This window comes from Oncorhynchus keta, chromosome 12 (assembly GCF_023373465.1).
Source record: "Oncorhynchus keta strain PuntledgeMale-10-30-2019 chromosome 12, Oket_V2, whole genome shotgun sequence".
NCBI classification, from domain to species: Eukaryota; Metazoa; Chordata; class Actinopteri; order Salmoniformes; family Salmonidae; genus Oncorhynchus; species Oncorhynchus keta.
Window position 1 is genome coordinate 46,771,293 of NC_068432.1, and position 16,021 is coordinate 46,787,313.

General features: G+C 43.8%; 1 protein-coding gene across 4 annotated transcripts in view; it reads left to right on the forward strand.

Moving 5' to 3' along the window:
- Nucleotides 1-16,021, forward strand: part of dym (dymeclin) — a 221,875-nt gene that overhangs the window by 118,472 nt on the left and 87,382 nt on the right. For all 4 annotated transcript variants that reach the window (XM_052458491.1, XM_052458492.1, XM_052458493.1 and 1 more), the window contains exon 14: nt 15,683-15,788. In XM_052458491.1, coding sequence (XP_052314451.1) covers nt 15,683-15,788 — 106 coding nt within the window. The remainder of the gene's footprint in view (nt 1-15,682; nt 15,789-16,021) is intronic.

Below are 16,021 nucleotides of genomic sequence, written 5' to 3' on the forward strand. Positions count from 1 at the left end.
TTACCATAATTCCAAGCAAAGAGGCACTGAGTTTGAAGGTAGGCCTTGAAATACATCCACAGGTACACCTCCAATTGACTCAAATTATGTCAATTAACCTATCAGAAGCTTCTAAAGCCATGACATTTTCTGGAACTTTCCAAGCTGTTTAAAGGCACAGTCAACTTAGTGTATGTAATCTTCTGACCAACTGGAATTGTGATATAGTGAATTATAGGTTAAATAATCAAATCAAAATCAAATCACATACACATGGTTAGCAGATGTTAAGTGTAGCGAAATGCTTGTGCTTCTAGTTCCGACAATGCAGTAATAACCAACAATTAACTAACTAAATAACTAACAATTCCAAAACTACTGTATTATACACAGTGTAAGGGGATAAAGAATATGTACATAAAGATATATGAATGAGTGATGGTACAGAGCAGCATAGGAAAGATACAGTAGATGTTATCGAGTACAGTATATACATATGAGATGAGTATGTAAACAAAGTGGCATAGTAAAAGTGGCTAGTGATACATGTATTACATAAAGATGCAGTAGATGATATAGAGTACAGTATATACGTATGCATATGAGATGAATAATGTAGGGTATGTAACATTATATTAGGTAGCATTGTTTAAAGTGGCTAGTGATATATTTTACATCATTTCCCACCAATTCCCATGAGTCAGTGTCAGTGTGTTGGCAGCAGCCACTCAATGTTAGTGGTGGCTGTTTAACAGTCTGATGGCCTTGAGATAGAAGCTGTTTTTCAGTCTCTCGGTCCCAGCTTTGATGCACCTGTACTGACCTCGCCTTCTGGATGATAGCGGGGTGAACAGGCAGTGGCTCGGGTGGTTGTTGTCCTTGATGATCTTTATGGCCTTCCTGTAACATTGGGTGTTGTAGGTGTCCTGGAGGGCAGGTAGTTTGCCCCCGGTGATGCGTTGTGCAGACCTCACTACCCTCTGGAGAGCCTTACGGTTGTGGGCGGAGCAGTTGCCGTACCAGGCGGTGATACAGCCCGCCAGGATGCTCTCGATTGTGCATCTGTAGAAGTTTGTGAGTGCTTTTGGTGACGAGCCGAATTTCTTCAGCCTCCTGAGGTTGAAGAGGCGCTGCTGCGCCTTCTTCACGATGCTGTCTGTGTGAGTGGACCAATTCAGTTTGTCTGTGATGTGTATGCCGAGGAACTTAAAACTTACTACCCTCTCCACTACTGTTCCATCGATGTGGATAGGGGAGTGTTCCCTCTGCTGTTTCCTGAAGTCCACAATCATCTCCTTAGTTTTGTTGACATTGAGTGTGAGGTTATTTTCCTGACACCACACTCCGAGGGCCCTCACCTCCTCCCTGTAGGCCGTCTCGTCGTTGTTGGTAATCAAGCCTACCACTGTTGTGTCGTCCGCAAACTTGATGATTGAGTTGGAGGCGTGCGTGGCTACGCAGTCGTGGGTGAACAGGGAGTACAGGAGAGGGCTCAGAACGCACCCTTGTGGGGACCCAGTGTTGAGGATCAGCGGGGTGGAGATGTTGTTGCCTACCCTCACCACCTGGGGGCGGCCCGTCAGGAAGTCCAGTACCCAGTTGCACAGGGCGGGGTCGAGACCCAGGGTCTCGAGCTTGATGACGAGCTTGGAGGGTACTATGGTGTTGAATGCCGAGCTGTAGTCGATGAACAGCATTCTCACATAGGTATTCCTCTTGTCCAGATGGGTTAGGGCAGTGTGCAGTGTGGTTGAGATTGCATAGTCTGTGGACCTATTTGGGCGGTAAGCAAATTGGAGTGGTCCTTGACTAGTCTCTCAAAGCACTTCATGATGACGGAAGTGAGTGCTACGGGCGGTAGTCGTTTAGCTCAGTTACCTTAGCTTTTTGGGAACAGGAACAATGGTGGCCCTCTTGAAGCATGTGGGAACAGCAGACTGGTATAGGGATTGATTGAATATGTCCGTAAACACACCGGCCAGCTGGTCTGCGCATGCTCTGAGGGCGCGGCTGGGGATGCCGTCTGGGCCTGCAGCCTTGCGAGGGTTAACACGTTTAAATGTCTTACTCACCTCGGCTGCAGTGAAGGAGAGTCCGCATGTTTTCGTTGCAGGCCGTGTCAGTGGCACTGTATTGTCCTCAAAGCAGGCAAAAAAGTTATTTAGTCTGCCTGGGAGCAAGACATCCTGGTCCGTGACTGGGCTGGTTTTCTTCTTGTAGTCCGTGATTGACTGTAGACCCTGCCACATACTTCTTGTGTCTGAGCCGTTGAATTGAGATTCTACTTTGTCTCCATACTGACGCTTAGCTTGTTTGATAGCCTTGCGGAGGGAATAGCTGCACTGTTTGCCCTTATTAAAAGCAGTGGTTCGCGCTTTCAATTTCACGCGAATGCTGCCATCAATCCACGGTTTCTGGTTTCTGGTTAGGGAATGTTAATCGTTGCTATGGGAACGACATCTTCAACGCACGTTCTAATGAACTCGCACACCGAATCAGCGTATTCGTCAATGTTTTTATCTGACGCAATACGAAACATATCCCAGTCCACGTGATGGAAGCAGTCTTGGAGTGTGGAGTCAGCTTGGTCGGACCAGCATTGGACAGACCTCAGCGTGGGAGCTTCTTGTTTTAGTTTCTGTCTGTAGGCAGGGATCAACAAAATGGAGTCGTGGTCAGCTTTTCCAAAAGGAGGGCGGGGCAGGGCCTTATATGCGTCGTGGAAGTTAGAGTAACAATGATCCAAGGTTTTACCACCCCTGGTTGCGCAATCGATATGCTGATAAAATTTAGGGAGTCTTTTGTTTTCAGATTAGCCTTGTTAAAATCCCCAGCTACAATGAATGCAGCCTCCGGATAAATGGATTCCAGTTTGCAAAGAGTCAAATAAAGTTCGTTCAGAGCCATCGATGTGTCTGCTTGGGGGGGAATATATACGGCTGTGATTATAATCGAAGAGAATTCTCTTGGTAGATAATGCGGTCGACATTTGATTGTGAGGAATTCTAAATCAGGTGAACAGAAGGATTTGGTCTGTAAACAATTGTTGGAAAAATGACTCGTCACGCACAAGATGTCTTAACCGACTTGCCAAAACTATAGTTTGTTAACAAGAATTTTGTGGAGTGGTTGAAAAACTCGTTTTCATGACTCCAACCTAAGTGTATATTTACACCCAAAATATATGGGGCGTTGTATGCAGACAATTACATTGTTGGAAGCAACAATCTATCCGAAATATTAAAGCCATGTCTGTCAGAGCTATAGACTAGGCCGAGGGGTTGCAGTCAGTCAATATGGCAGAGGGTCTTTGTGCTAGTGGGGATCACCAGGTGTGCCTCTCACTCAGTCTCAGTAATAGCATGTCTACAAAAGACCCCATAGAGTCCAAGTTACCCTACAGACAGACCAGGACCCAGGCCTCTTTGCCAGCACTGGTAATCATATCTCAATACACCTTTCAGTAGCTCAATCATACCGCATAAAGCCAATGATATAAACGGCCTTGGTGACCTGCACTGGATGAATGGTGCTGACATGTGGCACAGGTGTACGTCTCTGCTGAGTCCTGCATTTATCTGGCTGGTTTCTTTGTGCAACAGTTTGGGAGATTCTGTCTCATTTGGTCTTGTTGTATGGCTTATTTTGTGTCGGAGTCTGCTGATGAATGTGTGGGTGGGGGTGTGCGTACGTGCACCTGTACTTGTGTGTGACTGTGTGTGTGTGTTTGCCCGTACGTCTGTGTGTTTGTCCGTACGCATGTGTGTGTGTTTGTCCGTACGCGTGTGTGTGTTTGTCCGTACGCGTGTGTGTGTGTGTGTTTGTCCGTACGCGTGTGTGTGTGTGTGTTTGTCCGTACGCGTGTGTGTGTGTGTTTGTCCGTACGCGTGTGTGTGTGTGTTTGCCCGTACATGTGTGTGTGTGTGTTTGTCCGTACGTGTGTGTGTGTGTGTGTGTTTGCCCGTACGTGTGTGTGTGTGTTTGCCCGTACGTCTGTGTGTGTGTGTTTGCCCGTACGTCTGTGTGTGTGTGTTTGCCCTTACGTGTGTGTGTGTGTGTGTGTGTGTGTGTGTGTGTGTGTGTGTGTGTGTGTGTGTGTGTGTGTGTGTGTGTGTCCGTACGTGTGTGTGTCCGTACGTGTGTGTGTGTTTGCCCATACGTGTGTGTGTGTTTGCCCGTACGTGTGTGTGTGTGTGTTTGCCCGTACGTCTGTGTGTGTGTGTTTGCCCTTACGTGTGTGTGTGTGTGTGTGTGTGTGTGTCCGTGTGTGTGTGTGTCCGTACGTGTGTGTGTGTCCGTACGTGTGTGTGTTTGCCCGTGTGTGTGTGTGTTTGCCCGTACGTGTGTGTGCGTGCGCTTGCACGTCCATTTCACAGTAGGTCAACCTGACACAGCTTCCAGGCACTGTGTCTAGACTAAACATGACCAATGGAAAAGGCTGCCAAGCCAATGATGCCAAAACAATAGCCTCTGGCAGCTAGCGCCCGGCCCGGCTCTGTCCTGTCGGTCAATTAGTAACAAAATGTGCCCCTCCGTCCCATCACTTTTATAAAGAGACACACAGAGAGCACATAACAAAGGATGCACCCCCCCCCCCTCATTGTATTGGGTTTCAAAGAGCACAGAGCATCAGAGCGTGCTCAGACCTCAGTCATAGTACCCACCCAGGGTATGTCTACGGTTTGAAACACGCGTGCCACCATGTTGTTGAAGGCTGAATGAAAACTCCCAGACATCCAACCCAAGCAGAAACAGTGTATCCATATGGTAAAGGAATACAGTTGAATTAGCAGGTAGGCTGGATCTGGCACATTGACAGAAATGTTGGTCATCAATGTGCATGGTCCCCGTCGAGTAACGTTAAATACTCCATTTTGTTGGATTTGATTTGAACCATGGTGGGTCCTAAGAGGATTAGTCAGGTCAGCTGCTGCTTGATAACGGGAAGGAATTCCCATCTACTCCACCTCTGTTCCAGACTGTTCTCACCAGGCAGGCTTAATGAGTTAGTGTTGAGGAGAGGGAACGTTCATGTAACACGATAATCAGCTGCAGCTTTTGTCTTGTTAGTTGCTGCACACCACAGTACATTTTATGAACCTATTTGACTATTTTCTTCATATATTAAACCAACTGTCACCCATTTCACCATCTTCTAACCTCGCTCAAATTCCAGCAACAAAATTCCTTACACCATTTTAAAGTAATATTGTGTGTGCGCGTGAGTGCGCAGTGTAGAACTCTTTGAATGTTGAGGGGTGTATAGCTGTGTGTGTGTTCCTTGTGAACCGTGCTCCTGCCTGTTTTGTTAAGCTGTGTTCCCACATGGCGGCTTACTCCTCTCTGTGTGTTATTAGAGCTACAGAAACCATCTGCTGTTCCTGGGGGAGGGGGGGAGTAGTGCTCTACTTTTGACCAGGGCCCATAGGGGGCAGTAGTGCTCTACTTTTGACCAGGGCCCATAGGGGGGGGTAGTGCTCTACTTTTGACCAGGGCCCATGGGGGGGTGCTCTACTTTTGACCAGGGCCCATAGAGGGGGAAGTAGTGCTCTACTTTTGACCAGGGCCCATAGGGATGGAAGTAGTGCTCTACTTTTGACCAGGGCCCATAGGGATGGAAGTAGTGCTCTACTTTTGACCAGGGCCCAGGGGGTAGTGCTCTGCTTTTGACCAGGGCCCATAGGGACCAGGGCCCAAGTAGTGCTCTTTTGACCAGGGCTCATTAGTGACCCAGGGCCCATAGCTGACCAGGGCCCATAGGGGGAGGGGGGGGGAGTGCTCTACTTTGACCAGGGCCCATAGGGGGGAAGTAGTGCTCTACTTTTGACCAGGGCCCATAGGGGGGAGTGCTCTACTTTTGACCAGGGCCCATAGGGGGGTGCTCTACTTTTGTCCAGGGCCCATAGAGGGAACTAGTGCACTATATTTGACCAGGGCCCATAGGGGGAACTAGTGCACTGTATTGGAATTAAGGTGCCATTTGGGACACTGTATTTGTCATGGGTATGGGGCATACGGTGGACAGCATGAGGATTTCTGTTCTGTGGTCCAGGCTGAGTACTGTCTGTTGAGGTACAGTTCAAAGACAGCGGTTACAGGAATGTAGCCATCAAACATTGTTGTTTGATTAAATGGTGGCTGGGCACCGATAGTGTACCAGTTGAAACTGGCTGCATGTAAATAACATTACAGTAATGATTGTTGCTAGACTGGTTTTCTGCTTAGAAATGGCATACAGTAGCAGGACTGATTTTCTTATAAATGACTCTAAGGTTGCACATTTTGGGGAATATGCAGAGGTGGAAACTTTCCATGGGAATTAACAGGAATATATGGAAATTAACAGGAATATATGGGAATTAACATTAATACCATTCAAATGTAAATGTTTTTGGAGTTGGATATATTTATCATATGGAGACCTTCACTTGAACTTTGTTGAACTCTGCATGCAGCAAATGAGGAGATAAAGCATGTCTGGTTGGAGGGGTGTATGCTGGGAGAAGAACATTCAGAAATCTCTTCCAATGCACATTGCCTGTGAGCATCAGAGGTGAACCAGTTGCATACACAGTTCGAGCAAGACATTATCAGCATTTCTCTGACTACGTTGCTCCATTGAGTCAAACAAACTTCTGATTCCAGGAGGACAATGAGCTGTTGCTATCGATAAGTTGTCGGATTCATCATTTTCACCTCGAATCGAAGTAATGAGGCTTTTGTCAGAGGTTGCTTGTTGTGAGCGCTGAGGGAACTTTATGCACTTGGCCAGATGTTTCTGCATCTTTGTTGCATTCTTCACATAAGATTTGGCACAGCTTTTCCTTCGACATTAGCTGCAGTGAAATGTCTCCACACATCAGATAGTGCCGTGGCATTTTCCTGTAAATATTTATATATTTTTTGTAAAAAAACAACAAATACAATTCCATGTACAGATAAATAGTTAAGCAGTTAGATTAAACAGCTCCTTTGTAAAATAAATGTTTTAAAATTAAACATGTATGAAACAGGTGAATTAACTCCTCAGTTAGCAGGCTCAAGCAAGCTAAAACCCACATGGTAGCAAAAACTAACTAGCAGAAATTGTTAACAAGCTAGAAATGATTTAAACACACTTTGCTGTAGGCGACTGTTTACTAGTTAACAAAAAATCATATATGTCGTATAAAATATATTCACCCCACCCAGCATTGTAAAAACGTACCAGAAAGCATGTAGTCCTTGGCTCAGACAGTGTAGTAGTGTGGGCTCAATAGCATCTCATTAGTGTGCAAGATCTTGAGAATCAGCTGTATATGTTATGAAATAATGCACTGTGCATGTGATAGAATAATGCACTGTGCATGTGATGGAAGAATGCACTGTGCATGTGATGGAAGAATGCACTGTGCATGTGATGGAAGAATGCACTGTGCATGTGATGGAAGAATGCACTGTGCATGTATAGAAGAATGCACTGTGCATGTGATGGAAGAATGCACTGCGCATGTGATGGAAGAATACACTGTGCATGTAATAGAAGAATGCACTGTGCATGTGATGGAAGAATGCACTGTGCATGCAGTGTCACGCCCTGACCGTAGATTGCTTTGTATGTTTCTATTTTTAGTCTGGTCAGGGTGTGATGTGGGTGGGTATTCTATGTTGTATGTCTAGGTGTTGTGTTTCTATGTTTAGGCCTGGTATGGTTCCCAATCAGAGGCAGCTGGTTATCGTTGTCTCTGATTGAAAACCATACTTAGGCAGCCTGTTTTCCCACTATTCTTCCAACTACGACAACCGTTACATGCAGAGGATTGTAATTCCATTGAATTGGGGATAGTTTAACCAAAATATGCCACAAGACCTAGAATTTACCAGTAAGTTTCTGACCCTTTGCAACCCTAAATGACCGTAGCTGGACTGATTTTCTTGTAAATGACACCGTAATGATCGCTAGGCCATCAGACTGTTAAACAGCCACCACTAACATTGAGTGGCTGCTGCCAACACACTGACTCAACTCCAGCCACTTTAATAATGGGAATTGATGGGAAATTATGTAAAATATATCACTAGCCACTTTAAACAATGCTACCTAATATAATGTTTACATACCCTACATTATTCATCTCATATGTATACGTATATACTGTACTCTATATCATCTACTGCATCTTTATGTAATACATGTATCACTAGCCACTTTAACTATGCCACTTTGTTTACATACTCATCTCATATGTATATACTGTACTCGATACCATCTACTGTATCTTGCCTATGCCACTCTGTACCATCACTCATTCATATATCTTTATGTACATATTCTTTATCCCCTTACACTTGTGTGTATAAGACAGTAGTTTTGGAATTGTTAGTTAGATTACTTGTTGGTTATTACTGCATTGTCGGAACTAGAAGCACAAGCATTTCGCTACACTCGCATTAACATCTGCTAACCATGTGTATGTGACAAATAAAATTTGATTTGATTTGATAGCTAGTAGGGCCGGGACGATACCAGTATCACAATATTTGTTCTATGGCAAACATGGTCCTTTAAAACCTGCTGTATGTCAAATAGTGTGGTACAGCTTGGAAAATAAATACATGTGACTCTGGATGACAACATTATGGATGTTTGTTTCCAACATTAGGGCTGTTTTCCTAAATAATTTAAATACACTTTGTGTTTTTTTCTTTGCCATGATACTGGTATCATCCTGACCTACTAGCTAAGCAGATAGCTATGTGACCTGTTAGCAAAGATTACAATACATAACCCTATCATCTGTGGTGTTAGCAAGCTAGCTATATTAGCTACTATGCTCACGAGCTGGCTAGATAAACATGGTGCTAAGATATCAGGTGGGAGCTAGTAGCCAATGTAGCAAGCTAACGTTATCTATTTACTGCTGTGCTGATCTGACCAGCCGCAAGCATATTCATAAATTAGATGTTGATCGTCGGATTAGATAATCGTTGTAATAGAGAACAAATGAATTGTTTTAAAATACCTACATAAAGTTTGGCAATCGGTTTTAGCTACCCGAACACTCTTCCTTCTTGTCTATGGACCAAGAAAGCTGTAGATCGGTGCGTGTGTGAGCGTTCTCACTTCCCGAACTAGGGGCAGATTTGAGTCATTCACACAAGAACGTTCATCGTCGTTTCATATGTTTTCCTACCCTCGCACTCCTTGTTGGATATGATGCACATTTATGCCTTGGTAGAGAGTGTCATCGCCATAGCTAGTTATCGTAGTAGCAGTAAAACCGCAGCAAGGGATATTAGCAATGGAGAGAGCTGTGAGGAAATCTGAAAGGGAGCGGAGTTAAAGCCTATTGTAGCAGTCGATCAAGTTACAACCCGCTCATTTCTAGACAGATAGACGAAAAGCAAGTTGAGTTGATTTGAATTTCATCCTGGCAGTTGAGTTGTTTTAGAAATGCGGCCTGACAGCAAAAAAAGGTATGTTTTCCCGATCACGGAAAATGACTAAACAATACTACACATCATGACGTTGTACCCATTTGAATGGATAGATGTTCTTTTATATTCTCAAACTAACATCAGTGTCTATGTGATGTCCTTCCATACAGGCGTGACATCCTGGACTGATGCCTCTATGCAAATGTTGTTGATCAGTAGGCTAATATAAGTCCCAAATGGAAGACAAACAGATTGTCATCTGTAGCACCATAGACTCCACAGATCAGCCAAAACAAGCTCAATAACTCAATGCACACACTCCTATTTAATATGCATTCACCTGTATTGTAAGTTGGCCTATGCTGTCTTCATTTACCCATGTTAAGAGATTTACCATTCAAATACAATTATTACTAATATGTTATGTCGTTAGATTGGTGAAAAGCATTTGAAAATGTATGCATTAATGCATACATGGCAGTCTCTGGGAAATGTCATCAACATTTTCTAATTGAATGATATTGAATATCGGCCGTCGCTTCCTTGACCCCCAAAAATCAGTATTGGCATCTGCACTATAAAATATTTGTTGGTCGTCCTCTAATTAAAAGTGTTAGCGCTAGTAATGTATCAATATTCATGTTTACAAATTAGCTATGACACAGCCAATGAATATATAGCAAAAACTTTAGATTTCACTCCTGTCTCATAATCGAATGGTTTAGGCCTTTTGGGACATGTTGACACTCGGATTGAACATGTGAAAAATCAGGAATAGGCCTACCTTGTTGGTCAGCGTGCTACGAGGCTACTGATATTGCCTTGGGATGTTCGGCATGACTTTTAGTTCAATGACTGTCACCACAGTTACATGCAGTTCCACCCTGAAGAAGAGGATGCATCAGGTATTTTCTGAAGGTAGAAAGAAAGTCATTTCTACAATTCGTAATGTTTGAATTGATTTCTGACAGATCCAGCAGACCGATGCCCTCCTATTTTAAACATTTGAACCAGGGACCGATGTGAATCGTTACGTCCCTTCTAAATAGGGCACTGCTTTTGACCCGCACCCTATGGGGTGTCATTTGAGACTCGGGATGATGTCACTGTTCCTAGAAGCTCCGGACATAACATTCCATCCCATCAACCAGATAGATCATAGGGATGTGTACAACTGAGAGTTTGGCTTAGCTGCATGTATAGCCAGTCTGAGAGCTTGGTTTAGCTGCATGTATAGCCAGTCTGAGAGCTTGGTTTAGCTGCATGTATAGCCAGTCTGAGAGCTTGGTTTAGCTGCATGTATAGCCAGTCTGAGATCTTGGTTTAGCTGCAGGTATAGCCAGTCTGAGAGCTTGGTTTAGCTGCATGTATAGCCAGTCTGAGAGCTTGGTTTAGCTGCATGTATAGCCAGTCTGAGAGCTTGGTTTAGCTGCATGTATAGCCAGTCTGAGAGCTTGGTTTAGCTGCATGTATAGCCAGTCTGAGAGCTTAGTTTAGCTGCATGTATAGCCAGTCTGAGATCTTGGTTTAGCTGCATGTATAGCCAGTCTGAGAGCTTGGTTTAGCTGCATGTATAGCCAGTCTGAGAGCTTGGTTTAGCTGCATGTATAGCCAGTCTGAGAGCTTGGTTTAGCTGCATGTATAGCCAGTCTGAGAGCTTAGTTTAGCTGCATGTATAGCCAGTCTGAGATCTTGGTTTAGCTGCAGGTATAGCCAGTCTGAGAGCTTGGTTTAGCTGCATGTATAGCCAGTCTGAGAGCTTGGTTTAGCTGCATGTATAGCCAGTCTGAGAGCTTGGTTTAGCTGCATGTATAGCCAGTCTGAGAGCTTGGTTTAGCTGCATGTATAGCCAGTCTGAGAGCTTAGTTTAGCTGCATGTATAGCCAGTCTGAGATCTTGGTTTAGCTGCATGTATAGCCATTCTGAGAGCTTAGTTTAGCTGCATGTATAGCCAGTCTGAGATCTTGGTTTAGCTGCAGGTATAGCCAGTCTGAGAGCTTGGTTTAGCTGCAGGTATAGCCAGTCTGAGAGCTTGGTTTAGCTGCATGTATAGCCAGTCTGAGAGCTTGGTTTAGCTGCATGTATAGCCAGTCTGAGTGCTTGGTTTAGCTGAATGCATGTATAGTCAGTCTGTGAGCTTGGCTTAGCTGCATGTATAGTCAGTCTGACAGCTTGGCTTACCTGCATGTACAGTGCCTTGCGAAAGTATTCGGCCCCCTTGAACTTTGCGACCTTTTGCCACATTTCAGGCTTCAAACATAAAGATATAAAACTGTATTTTTTTGTGAAGAATCAACAAGTGGGACACAATCATGAAGTGGAACGACATTTATTGGATATTTTAAACTTTTTTAACAAATCAAAAACTGAAAAATTGGGCGTGCAAAATTATTCAGCCCCTTTACTTTCAGTGCAGCAAACTCTCTCCAGAAGTTCAGTGAGGATCTCTGAATGATCCAATGTTGACCTAAATGACTAATGATGATAAATACAATCCACCTGTGTGTAATCAAGTCTCCGTATAAATGCACCTGCACTGTGATAGTCTCAGAGGTCCGTTAAAAGCGCAGAGAGCATCATGAAGAACAAGGAACACACCAGGCAGGTCCGAGATACTGTTGTGAAGAAGTTTAAAGCCGGATTTGGATACAAAAATATTTCCCAAGCTTTAACCATCCCAAGGAGCACTGTGCAAGCGATAATATTGAAATGGAAGGAGTATCAGACCACTGCAAATCTACCAAGAACTGGCCGTCCTTCTAAACTTTCAGCTCATACAAGGAGAAGACTGATCAGAGATGCAGCCAAGAGGCCCATGATCACTCTGGATGAACTGCAGAGATCTACAGCTGAGGTGGGAGACTCTGTCCATAGGACAACAATCAGTCGTATATTGCACAAATCTGGCCTTTATGGAAGAGTGGCAAGAAGAAAGCCATTTCTTAAAGATATCCATAAAAAGTGTCGTTTAAAGTTTGCCACAAGCCACCTGGGAGACACACCAAACATGTGGAAGAAGGTGCTCTGGTCAGATGAAACCAAAATTGAACTTTTTGGCAACAATGCAAAACGTTGTGTTTGGTGTAAAAGCAACACCCTGAACACACCATCCCCACTGTCAAACATGGTGGTGGCAGGTTTGGGCCTGCTTTTCTTCAGCAGGGACAGTGAAGATGGTTAAAATTGATGGGAAGATGGATGGAGCCAAATACAGGACCGTTCTGGAAGAAAACCTGATGGAGTCTGCAAAAGACCTGAGACTGGGACGGAGATTTGTCTTCCAACAAGACAATGGGGCGGCAGGGTAGCCTAGTGGTTAGAGCATTGGCCTAGTAACCGAAAGGTTGCAAGTTCAAACCCCCGAGCCAAATCTGTCGTTCTGCCCCTGAACAGGCAGTTAACCCACTGTTCCTAGGCCGTCATTGAAAATAAGAATTTGTTCTTAACTGACTTGCCTGGTTAAATAAAGGTTAAATAAAAAATTTAAAAAATGATCCAAAACATAAAGCAAAATCTACAATGGAATGGTTCAAAAATAAACATATCCAGGTGTTAGAATGGCCAAGTCGAAGTCCAGACCTGAATCCAATCGAGAATCTGTGGAAAGAACTGAAAACTGCTGTTCACAAATGCTCTCCATCCAACCTCACTGAGCTCGAGCTGTTTTGCAAGGAGGAATGGGAAAAATGTTCAGTCTCTCGATGTGCAAAACTGATAGAGACATACCCCAAGCGACTTACAGCTGTAATCGCAGCAAAAGGTGGCGCTACAAAGTATTAACTTAAGGGGGCTGAATAATTTTGCACGCCCAATTTTTCAGTTTTTGATTTGTTAAAAAAGTTTGAAATATCCAATAAATGTCGTTCCACTTCATGATTGTGTCCCACTTGTTGTTGATTCTTCACAAAAAAATACAGTTTTATATCTTTGTTTGAAGCCTGAAATGTGGCAAAAGGTCGCAAAGTTCAAGGGGGCCGAATACTTTCGCAAGGCACTGTATAGTCAGTCAGAGCTTGGTTTAGCTGCATGTATAGACAGTCTGACAGCTTGGCTTAGCTGCAGGTATAGACAGTCTGACAGCTTGGCTTAGCTGCAGGTATAGTCAGTCAGAGCTTGGCTTAGCTGCATGTATAGACAGTCTGACAGCTTGGCTTAGCTGCATGGATAGTCAGTCTGTGAGCTTGGCTTAGCTGCATGTATAGTCAGTCAGAGCTTGGCTTAGCTGCATGTATAGTCAGTCAGTGCTTGGCTTAGCTGCATGTGTAGTCAGTCAGTGCTTGGCTTATCTGCACGGTTTAGCAGTCAGTCTTTGTAGTGTCAGACAGCAACCCACATTGTCAGCCACTCTAAAAACTGTTATTGGACAGTTGGTTTCAGGAACACTTAAGAGTAAGAAAACAGATCACATGTTCACTTGTCTGTTTCGACCTTGCCTTGCCAATCTGCACACTTCTGAGTGCCAGCAGTCTGTCCTCTGTCCTTTTACGTACGCTACTCCATCAGGGTCCTCTACATATTTCACACAACACTTTATTGGATTCTATTATGCTCTATTCTATTTAGCTTCACTTGTATGGTGAGGCTCATTTGTCTGCTTTTTATTCCCCCGGGCTGTTGTGTTTGTGTTATAATGTATTAGGAATGACACACACCCATTGTTTGGAATGATTTTGTTGACACCGCTAATGGGTAGAAACTAAGATAGTGGTGTTTGTATAGAACCATGTGGAGAATGAGTTATCAACAGAATCTATGTACACATGAAGAATCCATCAATGTACGTAACTGGAGCTTGTTTCTGCGTCCCATATGCACCCTATCCCTAAGAAAAGTAGTGCACTATATAGGGAATATGGTGCCATTAGGCTCTGGTCAAAAGTAGTGCACTATATAGGGAATAGGGTGCCATAGGGCTCTGGTCAAAAGTAGTGCACTATATAGGGAGTAGGGTGCCATTTGGGCTCTGGAGAAATTGCCGTATTTCCTCTGTGCACATTTGCAATGTGTTGTTTTGTGAAAAAGACCCTGTATGTGTAAATCGGACATCAATCAGGCATCAGACACAACGCTAGTGTCTGTGTTACATCTCTTCTGTGATACTCTCTGTCTTTGTCTTTCTCAGGCTGAAATGTGTCTGTGTGTTAGATCTGTTTATAACATTGGCCAATATACACTGTGTACAAAACATTAGGAGCACTTGCTCCTTCCATGACATTTAAAATATATATATATATACCCATAATGACAAAGAAAAAAAAATGCACAAAAAAAACAATATAAAAACAATTCAATGATCACATTTACAAAAGTATTCAGACCCTTTATTCAGTACTTTGTTGGAGCACCTTTGGCAGCTCTGTCAGAGTTACCATCGTGTTTTTTGTCACCTCCCTGACCAAGGCCCTTCTCCCTCGATTGCTCAGTTTCGCCGGGTGGTCAATTAATTGAATTTACAACAGGTGGACTCCAATCCAGTTGTAGAAACATCTCAAGGATGAGTAATGAAAACAAGATGCATCGGAGCTCAATTTCGACTCTCATAGCAAAGGGTCTAAATTTCTGTTTAACTTTTAATACATTTCCCCAAAATTCTTTAAAAAAAACTGTTTTTGCTTTGTCATTATGGGGTATTGTGTGTAGATTGATGAGGGGGGGGAAATAATTATAGTAATAATTGAATAAGGCTGTAAAATAATCAAATGTGGAATGCACTCTAGGCCAGCATCCCTGTGGAACACTTTCGCCTCCTTGTAGAGTGCGTGGCCTGACAAATTGAGGCTGTTCTGAGTGCAAACGGCGGTGCACCGCAGTGTTAAACAGGTGTTCCTAATGTTAAGTACTCAGTGGAAGTCTTTGTTTAATAAACGTAGGTCCAGATCAGGGTTCTCCAACTGCTGGCCCTTCAGGTGATTTTATTTATCATAATTCTTTGGCTGACAAAGAAAATCAGCTCCAAGTGATATATGTGATTTTATACAAATGTAAGCAAGGTTTGAAATTGCTATGTTTAGGTCAAATATTATATTTGTTTTGGGCTTCTTGCATTCAATTTGAAGTTATTTGTAATTATGTCCTGGCCTCCTGACCATCTGCTGAAAAAGAAAATGAATCTAGTTGATGATCCCTGGTCTGGATTATGTGGACTGAAGAGTATGACAAATATAATGCCCTTAATAGTGCAGCCAGTCTTGTGATACCAGGATGTGATACCAGAATCCTCTGATCTTTGTAAAGACTCTAAATAGCCCTGTTGCCTCTCCTCTCCCCTTTTCCTCTCTCCCTCCAGTCTATTTGCACTGCTGTCCAAGAAGCACAACAAGGTCTTGGAACAGGCTACCCAGTCTCTGAGAGGTCCCCGGGGGGCAGACGACAGCTCTGTGCTGCCTGACTACGTGAGTACTGCAGCTACTGATTTGGTTTATGAAAAATCTAGTCTTATCCCAGTTGTCTTTTGATTCAATGGTGGGACCACGAGGGAAATTGACCTCACACACCAAGTGAATACTGATCCCCTGGGCTTGCACCTCCAGACATGTCTGGATCTGAGTGTCTGGGATTGTGTCTAGGTCTGACTGTTGTCTCTCACTGAGTCCGCATCTGCATTCGTGGTGCGTGCTGTGTGTGT